Source organism: Ambystoma mexicanum, chromosome 7p (assembly GCF_040938575.1).
Source record: "Ambystoma mexicanum isolate Mex_15411 chromosome 7p, UKY_AmexF1_1, whole genome shotgun sequence".
Classification (NCBI taxonomy): domain Eukaryota; kingdom Metazoa; phylum Chordata; class Amphibia; order Caudata; family Ambystomatidae; genus Ambystoma; species Ambystoma mexicanum.
In genome coordinates this window covers 229246891-229263938 of record NC_090939.1, presented here as the reverse complement: position 1 = coordinate 229263938, position 17048 = coordinate 229246891, and the positions used below count along the sequence as shown (strand labels likewise).

General features: G+C 48.1%; 1 protein-coding gene across 3 annotated transcripts in view; it reads left to right on the top strand.

The window, feature by feature from the left end:
- The window catches only part of MORC3 (MORC family CW-type zinc finger 3), a 918269-nt gene extending 903095 nt beyond the window's left edge, over nucleotides 1-15174 (top strand). For all 3 annotated transcript variants that reach the window (XM_069636114.1, XM_069636116.1, XM_069636115.1), the window contains one exon: nucleotides 12066-15174. In XM_069636114.1, coding sequence (XP_069492215.1) covers nucleotides 12066-12216 — 151 coding nt within the window. In that variant the 3' untranslated portion in view covers nucleotides 12217-15174. The remainder of the gene's footprint in view (nucleotides 1-12065) is intronic.
- Nucleotides 15175-17048: the final 1874 nt, after the last annotated feature.

Genomic DNA, 17048 nt, shown 5'->3' with positions numbered 1-17048 from the left:
AGGTTCTGTCATTGGTGTCTAGAGAAGAAATTGGATCCAAGGGGGGCCACGGTTGACACAGTGTTGTCCTTTGTGTCCTCCCTAGCAGAGTCAGGGGTTCATGCAGGATTACCTTTCAGCGGTCTCCGCTTATCTTTCTAAGGATCAGTGTTCGTATTCTCTGACTAACTCAGTGGTAAAGAGGCATTTCGCTGGTTTAACACGCCTTTACCCTCCAGTTCGTAATCCGCACCCGCTATGGGACCTGAATGTTGTCCTGACGGCGCTGTGCCATAAACCCTTTGAGCCAATGGCTACTGTGGACCTCAAGTACTTGTCTTGGAAAGTGTCCTTTTTGGTCGCCGTCACATCGGCAAGGAGAGTGAGTGAGCTCCAGGCATTGTCGGTGGAGCATCCTTTCTTGGTCTTTCACAAGGACAAGGTAGTCCTTCGAACTAATCCGGCTTTTCTGCCGAAGATGGTGACCGAATTCTATTTGAATCAATCGATCTCCCTACCGGTCTTTTTTCCGAACCCTGCCTCTGAGGCGGAGAGGGTTCTACACCGTCTTGATGTCCGAAGAGCTCTTAAGTTCTACCTGGATAGGACTTTCGAGCTTAGAAGTTCTTCTCAACTTTTTGTGACTTTCGGCAACCCTCAAGGCAAGCAGGCATCTAAGGCAACTATTTCTAGGTGGATTGCCGCCTGCATCATGGAGTCTTTCACTATCCAAAAGCTGAAACCTCCTAAAGGTATTCATGCACACCTGGTGCGGGGCAAGGCATCTGCGGTTGTTTTTCAGAAGTATGTTCCCTGGGAGTCCATCGCTAGGGCAGCTACTTGGGCCTCTCCATCTGCTTTCTGTAAGCATTACTGCCTCGATATGAGTTCTAGAGCTGATGCTCAGTTTGGTCAGGCTGTGCTGAAGAACCTTTTTCAGTAAGGGGTATTTCCATCCACCCGTAGTTCCTGTAAGGAGTGCTTGGGAATCTCCCACAAGTATGGAGGAAAGGGGACGGGACGTAGGAGTAATACCAGGTTACTCACCGTAGTGACCATCTTACTCCTAGTCCATACTCCCCTTTCCTTCATACGCCCGCCCACCGTCCCCTCTAATAAGGTTCCTCTGTATTGGTAATGGGTCTCTGACCTGGCAAAGAAAAGGACTGAGGGGCGATGCGCGGGGCGGAGCCAAGGTGGGTGGGGTTACGGCCACGTGCCGGGCCCCGCGCAGGAAAGAGAGGAAGGACAAATTTTGGGAAAAATGTGGATGCTTTTTACAAAGTGCTCCGGTCCCGTCCCACAGGACGGAGAGATGTCCCACAAGTATGGAGGAAAGGGGACTATGGACTAGGAGTAAGCTGGTCACTACGGTGAGTAACCTGGTAATTCTCGCACAGATCTATACGCCCATGGGGGCTCCAGGCAAGGCCTTCCTCTGGATGTCGCTGCCAGAGAGGACAACGTGCAGGCAGCCTGAGCGACTGCCCAGTGGGTTGGAGGACCCCCAGAGCAACTAGTCACATCTGCACATTGCGTTAAGTAGTACTGCACTCCATTTGTATGATCCACAATGTCCTGGAAGCCAAGGGAGATCAGTGGTTTGCAGTATTCTCGCTCTTGTATTGAGCAGAGGAGCCCCTCACCTGCTTCCTTGTACAGTTACTGTTCTTTTAGACCGAGTTGTAGGGCGAAGGTAGGGTGACTGTGAGAAAGGCGTCCCTAAACTCACAATAATAATTCACTGTTAAATGCATCCAAATATACTAAAGTAAAAGTGAGGGGTGCAAACACCCAGGCCGGCCTACTAACTATAATAGTCCAACTCTCAAAAAGAATGTAAGCATAGCCCCTGAAACTCCTTAGACGCATTTTCTCTTACCTCACCTATCCCAACAGACTCTCTGCTATTATGTCTATAGTTAACTTGAGACTGGACTATGCCAACGTCTTAAACCTGGGAGCACCAGCATACCAACTTAACAAACTACAAAGAGCCCAAAACGCTGCTGCCAAACTCCTTCTCGCCCTTGGACACAGAGACCACATCTCCCCCGCTCTCCGCACCCTGGACTGGCTCCCTGTCGGACGTGGGGCCACCTTCAAAACCCTATGCATTACCCACCGAAAAGTGCACAAGACCGGCCCAACGTACCTACAAGAGAAGATAACACCCTACCTCCCACCACGCACCCTAAAATCAAGCGCTGACTACTTAATAGTAATTCCATCTTCAAATTCTACTAGGATTGGAGGTTCCGCCTTCTCAATCTTGGCCCCAACTTTGTGGAACTCACTCCCCCTCACATTCAACACACCCAAGACTACATGTCCTTCCGCAAAGCTCTAAAAACCTGTCTCTTTCCATCATGCTGATTTAGACCTTCGAAGACTGCAAGACCTACAACCCGCAGACAAATGCTCAATGAAATTCCGAGCAGTGACACCTCTGAATTCGACTAATAAGTCACTAAAAAAGCCCTCTGAAGACCGCAATCACAAGACGTGTAATGAAACCTTGAACATTGGGCTCGTAAGAATAAAACCTCCACTCCAAACACTCGCCTCTCCCATCACTACACTCACTCTCTACTCTACACCATCACACAATAGAGCACAGCTGCACCCCTCGATCAATTTCGGCCTAGCTGCTCACATACGAACAACACTCTACGAACATCTCAACATCCTGCTAGAAAGCAGCTATTCGCCACGATAAATCGGCCTAGCTGCACACACAAGCGTCCTACACAGGCCTAACACAGCCAGAATCCAGTCTGAGACTAACCTCCTGACTGCACACATTGAACTGATCTCAATACCACCACACCTATTGCTAACATGCAGCTACCATCAACCAATATCATCAGCTGCGCACACAAGTGCACCCAAGCACCCACTCTCTCAACTGACCCGGACTATGGTCCCCAAGGACGTTCAACCCACAAGCGCTTCGAGGTCATACCAATGATCTATAGAGCGCTATATAAATGCCAAATTACATAACATATGAGGCACACTTCGACTTAGCTCTAGACACAGCAGCATTACATTCCAGGACAGCACTTTCATATACTGATATGTGCTTCTCTGGCCAAGGGACACTTTTACTACCCTGTGGATGTACTCCTCGGCCCCAGGCAGCTACACCTTGTCCCTGGGTAGCCACACTTTGGTCCTGTGTGGCTGTAACATGGCCCTGGCTGGTGGGTCTTTTTATTTTGGGCGGCAGTTAATCTCCAACCATACTCTTGCATCCCCTGCAGCAGGGAACACTTGCCTTAAACTCTTGTGCCTTAGTCCAGGTCTACATGGGTTCAGTTTCACCAGCTTATCGCCACTGTTATAATGAAGGATGGACTAGAGGCTGCTTGAAGGTTCATCCAAGTTCTTCTTTATTAAGATGACCAGGCAGATAACATTGCTGAGGGGCTAAGCCCCAAATGGGTCAGTTCCCCAGGGGAGATCCTCACTGGCACCCACCACCCAGGCAGACTGGCACACACTGACAGAGAGAACCTTCATTCACACCCGTACATTGCATGCTCACAGTAACATTCTCTCACTGACCTCATTCAGGGAACACAAGGATGGCGATGAGATGCAGATATAACAAATACCAATATCTGTTGACAGTTTCATTAGAGAGCTAAAGTACTGACTGAGCAAAAACAGAGCCTGAGCTCTTTGCCCCGTTCTTCAGAGATGGTGTCATACACACTGGTGGACAGTGAAAGAAGGGATTGTTGTGGTAGACCTCAAGCCATCCTACTCTCAATCTTGAGCTTTTCAAGACTTCTCCCTCTCCTATGTCTGGCGATTGAGTGACACTGCCAAATACCTACCAAATTCCAAAGGCACCATCCTTGTTATAGAGCTCCTGATTCAAGTGTAGTTTATTCTATCCAAACATGGCATGAGCCAGACCCGTCCGGTAAGCCTTAGTGCACCGACCTTATGGGCCTTTCAGAGTTAATAGCATGAATAGAAATGTTGTTCAGTGTTTTATAATCCTGTTAAATAGACCAGTGTTTATCCTGCTGGTTCCAATCCTGTTGATTGTTAAACCAGTTAATGCCGCTGATATGTGCTTAAGATACGCAGCAGATACAGTTTTGAATTGTAACAAAGCGGACTTGACTTTTCACTCATCAGCTGGACAGCTAAATATACAATGGTTCAGAGCATACACATCTCATCAAGACTGATGTACTTGTAATGGCACACACTGCAGGTAAAACATCTACAATATGGGGGTAAATAAAAGGAGACACACCAACGCCAGCAATAGGAGTGAGGTATAGAAGAAGAGACTTTGAGAAATGGGAAAATAAGGAAGCTGATCAACAGCGGACAGGTGAGGTGGAAATAGAAAAGGCGAGACAGAAGCAAGGAAGACCAATAAAATGGGAGTTGGTGGAACAAAGAGATAATCGACAGAGACTGCAACAAAGAAAATTAGAAAGAAGAGCGCTAGAGTAATGACCTGAGAGAGAAAGAGGGATGAAAAGGAGAGTGAGAGTGACAGGAGTTAGAACAGTAGAGACAGCAAAGCAGAGGATATAAACTGCACTAATAGCTTCGAGAGACAGACAACTGAACAGCAACTGTCATGGCCACAGGCCCCAGAACACAAAAACTACACCATCTAGTGATGGGGGCAATGGGTCACTTGACTCGCTTATGTCCCTTTGGAACCCATAAACACGGGCCCTGACTGGACTCAGTCCTGGCGCCTTTTGCGCCAGGCTCATAGAGATGTGAGCAGGAACACTTTATTTCAGTGCAGGAGTGCTTTTATTTTATTTCAGTGCAGGAGTCCTTTTATTTTACAAGAACTTTCCAGGAGCTGAAAGCCTTTATTCCAGAGAACCTCCTCATGTGCTGACTCATAGGGTGTGGCTCCCTAGGCCTGGTCTTCATGTGCTGGCAGGCTGAACCTGGTGGGCGTGGCTTCAGAAGCTCAGCTATATAAGCTGCTCCATCCTTAAGGCCGATGCTTCGCTTTACTGTGCACTCGCATGCAACGTGACGCTCACCGCCGTTTGGACCAGTTTACTTACCTTTGAAACCAGGCGTTCTCCTGCATACTCACCTCAGGAAACCGGTGCTTCATCGCTTCATCTGCAGATTCATCTTCTGACATCCAGTGATCTTGATCCCGACGCCGCAGCACCGCGCTCCACATCCACGAACTCTGACCCTGTGAAGAAGAAGAAAGACAAGGTTAGAAGATCCGTCCTAGAGCCGTGCCGCATTTGACCCCCGCAGGCCCCCTAGTTAACAACTTACCAGCTACTGTACCGCTGCAGCTTCGTTCCTCGTTCCCTCCGGCTGCCGCCTCAAGCTCTGCAGCTTCTGCCAGGCGGGCAACATCACCTGCAAGGGAAGAAAGCAAAAGAGCAAACATCAAACGTGGAACGGACAGCAATACAAGACAACAAACTTTACAATACAACAAAAACAGACCAGGAAAGACAAAGGCAAACAGGAACACGTACCTCACGTATAGTGCTTTAGTCGCAGCAGGACTGGACTACCACATGCAAGGGACCTGTGAAGGAACTCGGTCCAGATCATACAAGCGCCCCTGCCAGAAGCAGCAGGACGGAGTACTCGCCAAAACTAATCAACAGGTGAGCTTCCCAGGGACAGCACATCCCACGGGTACCACGGTTTGGTAGAAGGGGTCTGGAAGGGGATCAGGCGCACAAGCCCCCTATTCGTCATGCAGGGGCAGTTCCGAGCAGCATCACCTACTAGCACCAGTCACCACATAAGCGCAGAGGGCGAAGTTGGACCCAAGCGACCTCACCCCTTGGAGGTCTGCAACCGTGCCCCAACGCCTCCGCAGAGACCAGGTGAGCATAACAGCAACAGGTGGCATAGCAACTCTCAATATAAAAAGACAGAGTAGCAGTGGGAAGGAGATGGAAACATGACAGGGAGGACACCAAATGGAGGTAGTGCCATGTAGCAACAGTAGGAGCGAGTGGTATAGAAGTGATACTGTAAGAAGTGGGGATCTGATTTATAAATACTCAATGTCACTAGATGGTATCTGGTTCAGTATCTGTAGTAGTTATTAGCATAGTTCCTGTGTCAAATGATCATTCAGATCTAGCTGGGTAGCATGAACCTACACATTCTTCCGTGGGAGAATGTTTTCCACAAGTGTATTCAATATTTGAAGTCGGACAACCTTGACATACTGTTTTGTTTCTAATGTTTCAAAGCAGTTTTAACTTTATGCATTGGATGGATGTCAGCTACTTTTTACTTTCAAAAGACAACTCATTTGTACTCTAGAATTTGGATTTACCATCGGATTAATAAAAATGGGAGTAAAATACTCCCATCTCAAAATACTGTGTGGAGCACTTAGCGCCGGCACCTTGCCGTATTCACCCAGTGGTGGCTACACTAACCAGGCTGTTCGACTCTATTTTTAACTTGCGTGCCTAGACATGTCTGGCGCGGCAAGATAGCTTCTAGAGCTTTAGCTTTCCAAATGGCAACATTTCAAAGAGAATATATTTATCCAGCATGGGGTCTGGCATGGATTCACATGCTCATGAATATGCCCTGTCGTCAGGCCGGGAATCCTCAGTTAAAGAAACAGTTTCACTTTCACTTCTAAACTGTCTTTCTCCTATAAACCAATCACTGAGCTCTGGGTCATACTGCCCCCAGCCAGTGACTTCCCTCTCCCTAAGCCCATCCTCTGGCAGCCATCTTCCGATTTTAACCACACGTCCAAGTGTTGGGAGTCCTCAGGTTTCGCTCTTAGAGCTTTCTGCGTTTTTCGTGCTTTTTTGCTATGAAATTCCTATTTTTGTTCGATCGAGCCTGTGTGCCCCATCGTTTCTTCATCCGACTAATGGGGATCCGTTTGTTGGCATCTTTCATCGCCCCTCAAGGGCAGAATCGAGTGTTTCTTCATCGGGCCTACACCACACACCAGGCCATGTCGGAGGAGAAGGACGGGGGTTCCCTTTTCAAGCTCTGCACCAACAGCGGTTTGAGGAATGTATCTGTGGAGGACAAGCATTCCCAGTGCCTCTATTGTCTTAACCCGATGCACAAGGAGGAGGATTGCGAGATCTGTCATGGCTTTACCAAGCGCTCGATTAAGGATCAGCACATCAGACTGGTGGCGTGGCTCTAAGCCCAAGGCCTCTACCCCATGTGGTTCACAGGGGCATGCCTCACCCGGATCCAGCCAGTCAGAGCAGGCTTCTAAGTCCTTTGAGGACGCTCCATCTGTGGGGGCACAGGATAAGGCCAAGCACTGCGAGTCCGTTTCAGTCGGGGTCGCCACTCTCATCTCCGTCGGCCTCAGTCTCCAGCCATCACTCCAGTTCTTCATCGAAGAATAAGTCGGCTACCCCTGAAAAGCTGTGAGAGAAACTGGAGAAGGCCAAACAGCAGGATAAGGTGTCCGATCTGCCTGTGAAGGCCCAGGTGATCCAGGCTAAATCGTCCTCATCTATCGAGTTGGTGGCAGCCGCCCTTTCAAAGGCAAAAGGGGCTGACCCGGTCCAGGGTACTCCGACGGCGGCCAGGGTGGCTCTTTCTCCCAGGTGGTAGGCTTCGGCCAAACCAGTGGAAAAGAGAATGCGTCCCTTAGCCCGAGACCGACCCCTCGGGACTCAAAAGAGGGGAGGGGGTGCTCCAGGGCACAGATATTTCTTCTTCCGACGAGGAAGACAGGAGTTCCATCCACATGATCCTGAAAGACGTTGGGGATGACTACGGGAATGTCAAGGAGGTGGTCGCCGCCGCCGTCGGAGGAGGCGACGACTGCAGGGAAGACGACATAGGCGCTGAGCCCAGTGATCCTACTCTTCCAGCACCCCCCAGAGATTTGTCGCATGACATTCTCTCAACTCTCCACACGCTGGTGTCAGAGATACAGAAGAGGATGCCGACGGCACTACCGGCGCCAACCCCGTTGAAAACGGGGTTATCACCGGCAAAGAAAAGGAAGTGGCACCCTATGCAGCTGCACATGCCCTCCCCCTAGGGCTATGGGGACGGACACAGTGACGACAGACACCGACGGAGACATCTCTCTGCCTCTTAGGGCTTCTCCCCTAGACGAAGTGGGCTCCTTCACTCCATGGTCGCCCTTGCATTAGAACTCTTCCTACTCACGCCAGAGGTGACGAAGGAGGAGGGCTTCCTTTATCAACGCCGGGAGGCGAAAAGGAAGACCATTCTGGTGGTGGCCCTCCTGGACGACGTCTGGGATGAGGGCCTGGCACTGCTGAAAAACCCTGCCTCAGCCCCGGCGAAAAGAGACCGGCTGGAGACGAAATACCGGGTGCCGGAGTCTGCACCCAAGTGTCTGCGGCCATAGCGATCACCGGACTCGGTGGTCTTGGCGGCTGCCCGAAAGGTCATCCAACCCGTTGTCCTCTGCCTCTGTTACCCCCGACAGCGAGGGGAAGAAGTTGGATGCTGTGGGTAGAAAGGTCATCTACTCAGCTGCGACAACGGTGAAGGCGGCGAACGCTTTAGCTATCCTGGCCAGGTACGATCGAGAGTTATGGTACAAGATGGCCCTGCTGCTGGATTTCCTCCCTGAGAAAAACGGGACGAGGCGATCAAGATCCTTCGGGATGGCGACGTGGCATTGGACCACACCATCACCCTGGCCCTGAACACTGCGGACACGGGGTTCCGCCAGATGGGAAACAGGGTGTGCCTCCCTTGTCGTGGCTGGCTGAAGGCCACCAACTTTAGGCAGGAAGTTCAGGCGAGGGTCCTGGACATGCCATTCGACAGAGACAATCTCTTCGTAAAGGCCGTCAATAAATCTCTTCAGGCCATCAAGACCGACGCAAAGACTGCCCGTGCTCTGGGCACGCTGCAACAGCACCGTCCGTCCTTTCGTTCCTCAGGAGGGAAGTCTGGCAGATCATCAAAGGTTTTGGTGGAGGATCTAACTCGTACCGCCAACCCCCTGTTCTTCGACCCCGGAAGCATACAGGGGTCGTTCAATGGCCTTCTGAGGTGGCCGCCGTCGTCGTCAAGGCTCCCAAGGTGGCGCGCCGGCCTCCAAGCAGGATTGAACCGGTCAGGAAGTCGGACCCCCACCCCTGAACCCTGGTGGGAGGCCAGCTGACTAACTTTGGCAGAGTGTGGGAAAACATCTCCACTGATCGATGGGTGCTGGACGCTCTCACCCACAGACACCCTTTAGAGTTTCACCGAAAGTGTCTGCAGATGCCACCGGTGGCCCGGCAGGAACAACCCATCCCTCAGCTGCGGCTGGAGGTTCGGGCCATGTTAAAAAAAGGGGCCTATAGAGCTGGTTCCGAAGCGGCTCCAGGGCTCTGGAGTTTACTCGAGATCCTTCTTAGTATGAAAGAAGACAGGGGGCTGGAGGCCCATTCTCGGATCTGCGGCGACTCAAGTACATAAAGTCCCAAAAATTCAGGATGGTCACGTTGCAGCATATGCACGGCCCTCTGGAGCAGAGAGACTTCCTATCGTCACTGGATCTAGAGGACGCGTACTTCCACGTCCCCTTTCATGAAAAACACCGCAAGTTCCTGCGCTTCGTCATACAGTGGAAGCTTTACCAGTTCAAGGCTCTCCCCTTCGGACTGAAGTCGGCACCCAGACTCTTTACGAAGTGCCTGGCTCCGGTGGCGCCCGTCTGCAGCTACAGGGAATTCATGTGTACCCATACCTCGACGACTGGCTCATCCGTGCCAAGTCAAGGGATATCGTTGATCACACGGAGAGCACCATCCGGCTGCTGACGGATCTAGATTTCTCAGTGACCTATCCAAAGTCCTGCTTGATTCCATCGCAGGACGCGCTGTTCCTTGGGTCCAGGCTCAACACAGTATCCTGCCTGGTGACCCCCTCAGAAGAGAGGATAAGCAGCCATTTTGGGCAAGGTGCAACAGCTGTTAGCACTGAAGATCGCCATAGTGACGACCATCAAGTCGCTGCTCGCCATGATGTCGTTGTGTATCTTTTCTTCTTTCTCTCAAGGGCAAAGTGGTGAGGGTCTTCACAGATAATACCACCACAATGTTTTACATCAGGAAGCAGGGGGGGCCCCAGATCCCCAGCGCTCTCCAGAGAGGCGCAGGACTTGTGGCTCTGGGCTGACGCCCAGGGGATGTTTCTCATTCCTTTTCACCTGGCGGGAGTAAAGAACACAGTCGTTGACTCTCTCAGCAGGGAGCTGCATTCTTGCCACGAGTGGGAGCTTCAGCAGGATCAAGTGGACAACCTCTTCCTCAGGTGGGGCAGACCCCAGACCGATGTATTTGCGGTAGCCACGAACACCAAGTGCCAGAGGTTCGCCAGCTGGTTCCCTCAGCCGGGGAGCATAGGGGACGCATTCTCCTTCCTGTCGGAAGGCCTGTTCCTGTATGCATTCCCTCCGTTGCCTCTACTACTACGAGTCATCAGTCAACTCAGACGGTGCTGATGGAGGATGATCCTCATCACACCAGCGTGGCCGAGGCAAATTCGGTACCCGGACCTTCTCAGCATGTCAGCGTCACCCCCAGTCAAGCTACCAGTGGTCGCAGACCTGCTCGCCAGGGAAGGGGGTGCAATGATATATGATATGATATGATGGGTTATTTATAATGCGGTTAATACCCAGAGGTTTCTAAGCGCGGATTGAACCTGTGTTGCTCCGTGTCGTCTTGCTTCCAAGGTGAGCATGTTGCCACTGAGCTATCCTCCCGAGACACAATCCTGCACCACGACCCCGGATAGCTGAACCCCTGAAGTCCTGGCTCCTGCAGCGTTTCAGTTCGGTGCGTACAAGCTGCCGGCGGACTGCAGGGAGGTCCTGGCCAGGGCGTTGTCGACTCTTAGGTGCTACAGGCACAAATAGAAGCGTTTCGCGACTTGGTGCCGGTCGCAGAAGATTAACCCTTTCAGGGTTAATCTGCAAGCGGCCCTATTTGACTTTCCACGAGACGAGGGTGCTGCTGCGGACGCACCCATCCATCGTGCCCAAGGTTCCGTCGGAATTTCATCTCCACGAACCTTTGGTGGTGCCTGTGTTTTTTCCGCTGCCTTCGTCGCTGGCTGAAAGGACTTTGCACTCGCTGGATGTGGCGCGAGCACTTAACTTTTATGTGGCCTAAGGGTTTTTCTGGAACACGTCACAACTTTTCATGAACTTTGGTCCTGTGAATCATGGGAAAGCTTTGTCCAAGGCTTCCATTTCCAGGTGGCTCTCTGGCTGTATCACCGTCACCGGTTGGCAAACCGACCGTTGCCCGGCTGTCCGAGAGCCCACTCCACCAGAGCGATCAATGCGACGACATCGTTCCTGTCTGGTGTGCCCCTGCTGGACATCTGCAGGGCGGCTATGTGGAGGTCTGCACACACCTTCACAGGGATTCCAGAGAGGAGTCAAGGGTCGGCCAAGCAGTGCTGCGCAACCTGTTCACTTGAAGGTGAGCCTGGTGAGGAGGTAAGGAGTAATTGCTTCTATTGAGCCTTGCCTTCCTGTGGTTGTGTATGTATGTACTGCTATGTATTCTTTATTCATGAGCCTGTGAATCCATGCCAGACCCCATGCTGGAGAAGGAACAAGTTACTTACCTGTAACTGTTGTTCTCCTGCATGAGTCTGGCATGGATTCACATGCGAACTCTCCATCCTGCCCCTCTGCGACTCTTCTTGGTCATACTGCCACTTTACGTGCTACCAAATCTGAAGATGGCTGTCAGAGGAGGGGCTTAGGGAGAGGGCAGGGGCAGTATGACCCAGAGCTCAGTGCTTGGTTTATAGGAGAACAGTTTATAAGTGAAAGTGAAACTGTTTTTCTTTTACCGAAGATTCCTGGCCTGACGACTGGGAATATTTATGAGCATGTGAATTCATGCCAGACCCATGCTGGAGAACAACAGTTACAGGTAAGTAACTTTTTCCTTCTTCTGCAGGAATGTCCATCTATTGTAACCATTCTGGTTTATTCGAGAACGGTATTCTTTTTTTTTTCTTTTGCTGGTCTGGAAATTAATTTGGATTATGCTCAAAAAAGGAAAATGCATACAATCGTTAAACCAAAACATAACTATTTATTTTTCTTTCAGTCTGAAGCTGCGATCGCTACGGCTGAATATTGGCCATTTGCTAGCAACAATAATGCCAGAGTTGGATTTACAAGAGATAAATGGCGATGTTGATTTGATCGATGAAATTTTAGGACAAGTAGTGGACCAAATGCGTGAAACCAGCACTTGATGGCAAACACCGGAACTATATTTGATCTTCCAGCTCACAGTATTTACTAACATTGAAGCTCTGTTGAATTCATTTGGATTAATGGAAACTGGTGAGGGCAGATAAGACCTGGGGCAAGGCTGAAGCAACGGAAGTCAGACATAGAATCTTTCAGATTGTGTGCGTGTACCGTTACCTCAATTTTATGGATGTTCTTATTTTTAAAAGTGCATTTATGCAAATTAATTTTGTTACTTAAAATGGCCATAATATTTTAAAGAAAATGTTAACCCCCCATTCAAGCAGCCAGAAATGCCACATTAGACTGAAACCATAGTTGAAATGCACTTTGATTTTGTGACTGATATTTCTTCATTCTTATTTGGTTAAATCATAAATAACTGAACAATGAATGTGTAACTACTGATAAAGTTGTGATTACTTGGCAATAAATCAAACCCATCGCTCCTTCAGTCACAAGTCTCTTTCACACCCCTCCCGAATCTTATATAGTTTACAATGGGGACATGAAGATTCCAATGTTATACATTTCATCCTGTTGGACCCGTTGAGCCTTATCCTCATTTCCGGAATACAACTGAACATAAAACACATGGGTCAACCAACTTTATAAACCGCTATGTATCTGTGTGCGAGTTCTCATCTCTTCATTTGTTAGTCTAGGTTTGTTGGGTTCCTGTACAGTCAAAGCTGCTCTTTGTAAGCATATTTAATTTGATGAAGCTTACAATGTTTTCTAAACACGCTTTATTTAGTTACAGTACTAAATCCACTTGGGCCTTTTGTAGATTTGATACTTTGAAAATATGTGGCATGTACAGTATTTCTTTGCAATATTGTACATTAGATCTTGTAATCACATTTGGATCATGTTGTTTAAATGTACAATATAATCTTTATTATTGAATCGGGGCATCTGGATCCAAAAACTGCCAGTGTACTCTACATAAGCCAGTTTGGGAGGGAGGGGGGCCGAGAGGGTTAGCTTTATTTTGGTCCATGTATGTGTATTTATTTCAACTTCCACATTAGAACGATTTGAGGTAAACTATTGCACCGCTGGCCTTTTGTTGAAAGGATAGATGTGGGAGGGGGGAGGATGGGATTGTTGCTCCAGGAAGTCTTCTTCTGGACTCCAATTCTCTTCGGACATATGGAAAAGCAAAATGCTTGTGTAAATATGTGATATCTTGTTTTCTATGGAAACTTGTGCTTGTAGCTTTAGGCATGCTATAATGAAAAGCAAACACAATTGCTTAAGTAGGCTTTTAGATTTCTCCATTAACTGAATTGCGGACACATTTGTCAAGTTCCATTTACTCAATTGGTAGATCGATGAACATAACCAGCAACAGAGTTTTGATATTATTTTGCAGTGGAGCCCTGTGGGACAAAATAGGTTGGTTTTAAACCCCAGATAATGTAAGCTGTTAAAATGATTTGCAGGTGGCTGATGTAATTGAGTTGGTATTTGTCCAGGTCAACTTTGTTCTCTGGCAGCAGGTCCACAAATTAGTGTACACAACTTTTTGTGATTGTAGGCGCGCTACCTATGTGATGGCACAACTGAGTAACCAGCTGCAATACGGACAAATGGTGCTAAACATTGGTGAACATTTTTCAAGAATGTTTTAAATGAGTGGCATTGGTACAAAATGGGGAATTGAGTTGGCCTTTGTCAGACAACAGCAGATTGGAGAAACAACATAAATGACAGCGAGTTTTAAAATGTTTCTTGCACTTTAATATAGCATTACACTGTCCAAATGGAGGCCGTGTTTATTATTTTTTTATGTTTCGATTTTGTATGGTGTGTGTGTGTGTATAAAAAATATATATACTTGTATGTTAAATGTTTATTGACGAAAAGGCAGCTGTGCCCTAGATATTCAGGAGCCAAAGGCTATCTAGGACTTGGGGGGGAGGGGGCGATAAGGTGTAAAAGGGCATGCAGAGTGTTTACTGGCCATGCTTCTCTTTACTGTTGTCAGGGTAAGGTACAACAAAACCAAGGTGGTGGTGAACACCATAGACATTCTCCAGTGTTTACCTGTGGGGCAAAATGATCAAGAAGGGCAAAATGCCATGCTGTGGTTACAAGACTCAAATGATGTAATGTTGTGCACTATCTTGATATGCGCACTTTGGCCAACCCTTTCATCGTTTTGCCTAACTCTGCCTTCTCACGACTAATACTCAGATTGCATTGACTTTGTTTCCTTCAAACCACCGATCCCTAATGAATGGCTAAAATTGACTTGCAACTTTTTTGCAGGATGCTTTTGACTGGCACAGGTTGAAGGATACAGGAGTATCCCATATTATTCTGCGGCTACACAGTAGTGTTCCCACTGGTCTATTGCCCCACAGTCTGTCCATTGTTTCATTCCAGCAGCAGATAGCTATGAAGCTGGCTGTATAACACAAATCAAGTCCACTTTCTTCAACAGTTGAAGCATTTGAAATCTTCTAAACACTTGAACCTGCCTTATACCCACTTCTTGTATAGTCATTTCTAAAGAAAAGGAAATCTGTAATCCTCAAAAAATGGGGAACCTTCAAGTTTGCCCCTTAACCCGTTGACCAAACCGCAGATTTGTGTTTTTTCAGGTCTCAGCAGTGTAATGCAGTGATTCACTGAAAGGTTTGCAAAACCCAGTAACTTTTTTCATTGACACATTTGGCTGTGCATAAACTAATGGAATTTGCCAGTTTTCACCCATTGCATTTTCATTTGTGACTGTCTGTTTAAATACATTTTCCATGAATGTTGTGAACTGATCTTATATTGTAGGAAATAAAATGTTAGATCACATTACAAGCAGTCTGTGATAAGTTCCTCACAGATCATTTATGACATGGTGTCTTTCTAAAAAAAAACCTTTGGACAAATGTTATTGTGTACATACAAATTTGTACTCCTTTATTCCGCAAGTAAAAAAATATATTGAGAAATAAGTTTCCTATTTGGCTGTGTATCTTATTGTGTCTTTCCTGAAACTTTTCTTTGTGTGTTGTTATTATGACAATTGTGTACTGTTTTAATTACAGATTATGGTGTATTGGAAGCCAGTGTAACTATGTGCCTTAATAGATTAATGTACCTACAATGTACATATACATTGATCTGGACAATGTTGAGACTGTATACACTTTATGCATTTATAACCCATGCAAGCTTTGGCATGGCAATGGGGTTCTTTCACACTTGATCATCTCATGAGTAGGCGTTGTACATTTTAACTGATGCGCATCTTTTTGCTGTATAATGCCACTTCCTTACAAGAAATGTGGTTTTGATATCTATTTATATATAGATCTATAAATAAAAGGATATTTGTGGATGTGTGTCTGTTCGAAATGCTTCCCAACATGTTCCAAACCTGAAATTTGGCACGTGGGTCCGTTCCATGGTGTAAACAATGTAAAGCGTATAAAATATTCTGGCGCTTGTGGATCTGCTTAGATCACCTGCTCTGCATAATCCGACATCTAGTGGTAGTCACAGAGTATTACAAGATTTGTTTTAAAAAGTCAAAAACAGACATTGACAAGGCGTGTTAGTGGCAAAGATCGCACCAAGCGCTGGGCCAGCCACGCAGTGCAGGCCGAAGCTTCCATCGTCGTGGCGGAGGACTCCAGCGAGGGCAGTATCGGTGTCCTTAGTGACGCCGTCAGAACCCCAACTGCTGCCCCCCTCCTCCAATAAGCAGGCTGGCGGCTCTGTGACAGAGACGACACCTGGCGGCCATAGCGCACACACGTCCAAAACATTAAGCACATACCCCATGGCCGACATTCAAATTGTCGAGCGTCAAGGCCCACGCGGGGTCCGCAGAAAAAGCCTCAATATCCTTCCTGGGCTTATGCATGACAGGACCCCGAAACGGACCCAAGTTTGTTTCAGACACCGCTCACAAAAAGGACCTCCTTTCGCGTGCTGAGAAACAGGCGTTGAAAGGCGCATCAGCATCCCCCAAACAAACCCTGAAAATGCAGGAATTCATTAAAAAAACACGTCCCAGCTACCCTGTTTAAAACAAAATCACCAAAAAAGTAAAAATCCTCAACGCCTTTGTCGTTCAAAAGCACTCAGACTTTAGATTCTTCTCCCTCTGTAGACAAATTCTCGGGCTATGCATCACAAGGACCAAGCACCCTCCCAAGCCACCCCTACCATGTCAGGCTTCCCACCTTCATGTGACTATACTCCTGAACAGTTTAATAACATTTTAAAGAGGATGTCCTGCTTTGTCGACAGGCATCTAGAAGACTTAACATCCCTTAGAGATGCTTCACAGCGAGGGACCTCAACACATCAACCCCCTGCCAAAAAAACTAATCTTGAACTGTGGCCTAGCACCTCTGCCCTAGGCCCCTCAGCCTCAACCTACCAAGTCTCTTCTCAGGACTTGTTTAATGTGCATCTCTCTGGGTCACAAGACCCACGGGTCTCAAGAAGACCTATATAGTCAGGACTACGACGACCTCTACGTCATCTAGTCACCTGCCCACCATGATCAGCCTGTAGCAGATTCTCACATAGACAACCAACTACAATACAATGAACTGCTGCTGAAGGCTGCCGAACACTTCAGTATTGACACCCAAGAGGCACAAGTGGAGAAAGACTTTGTGGAGACATCCTAGGAGGCAGGAAGTCCGCCACCCAGTTCATCCTGCTGTTAGTTTGTACAAAGACGTATACAGCCCTCCCTACTTGCGCTTAATCTCACAAGGGCGGTTAACCCTAGAATAGAGAGGGCGCTAGAGAGCTGACCAAGATGGCGGCTTCCTAGAGAGCTCTGTGTGGCTCCCTATAAATCCTGTCG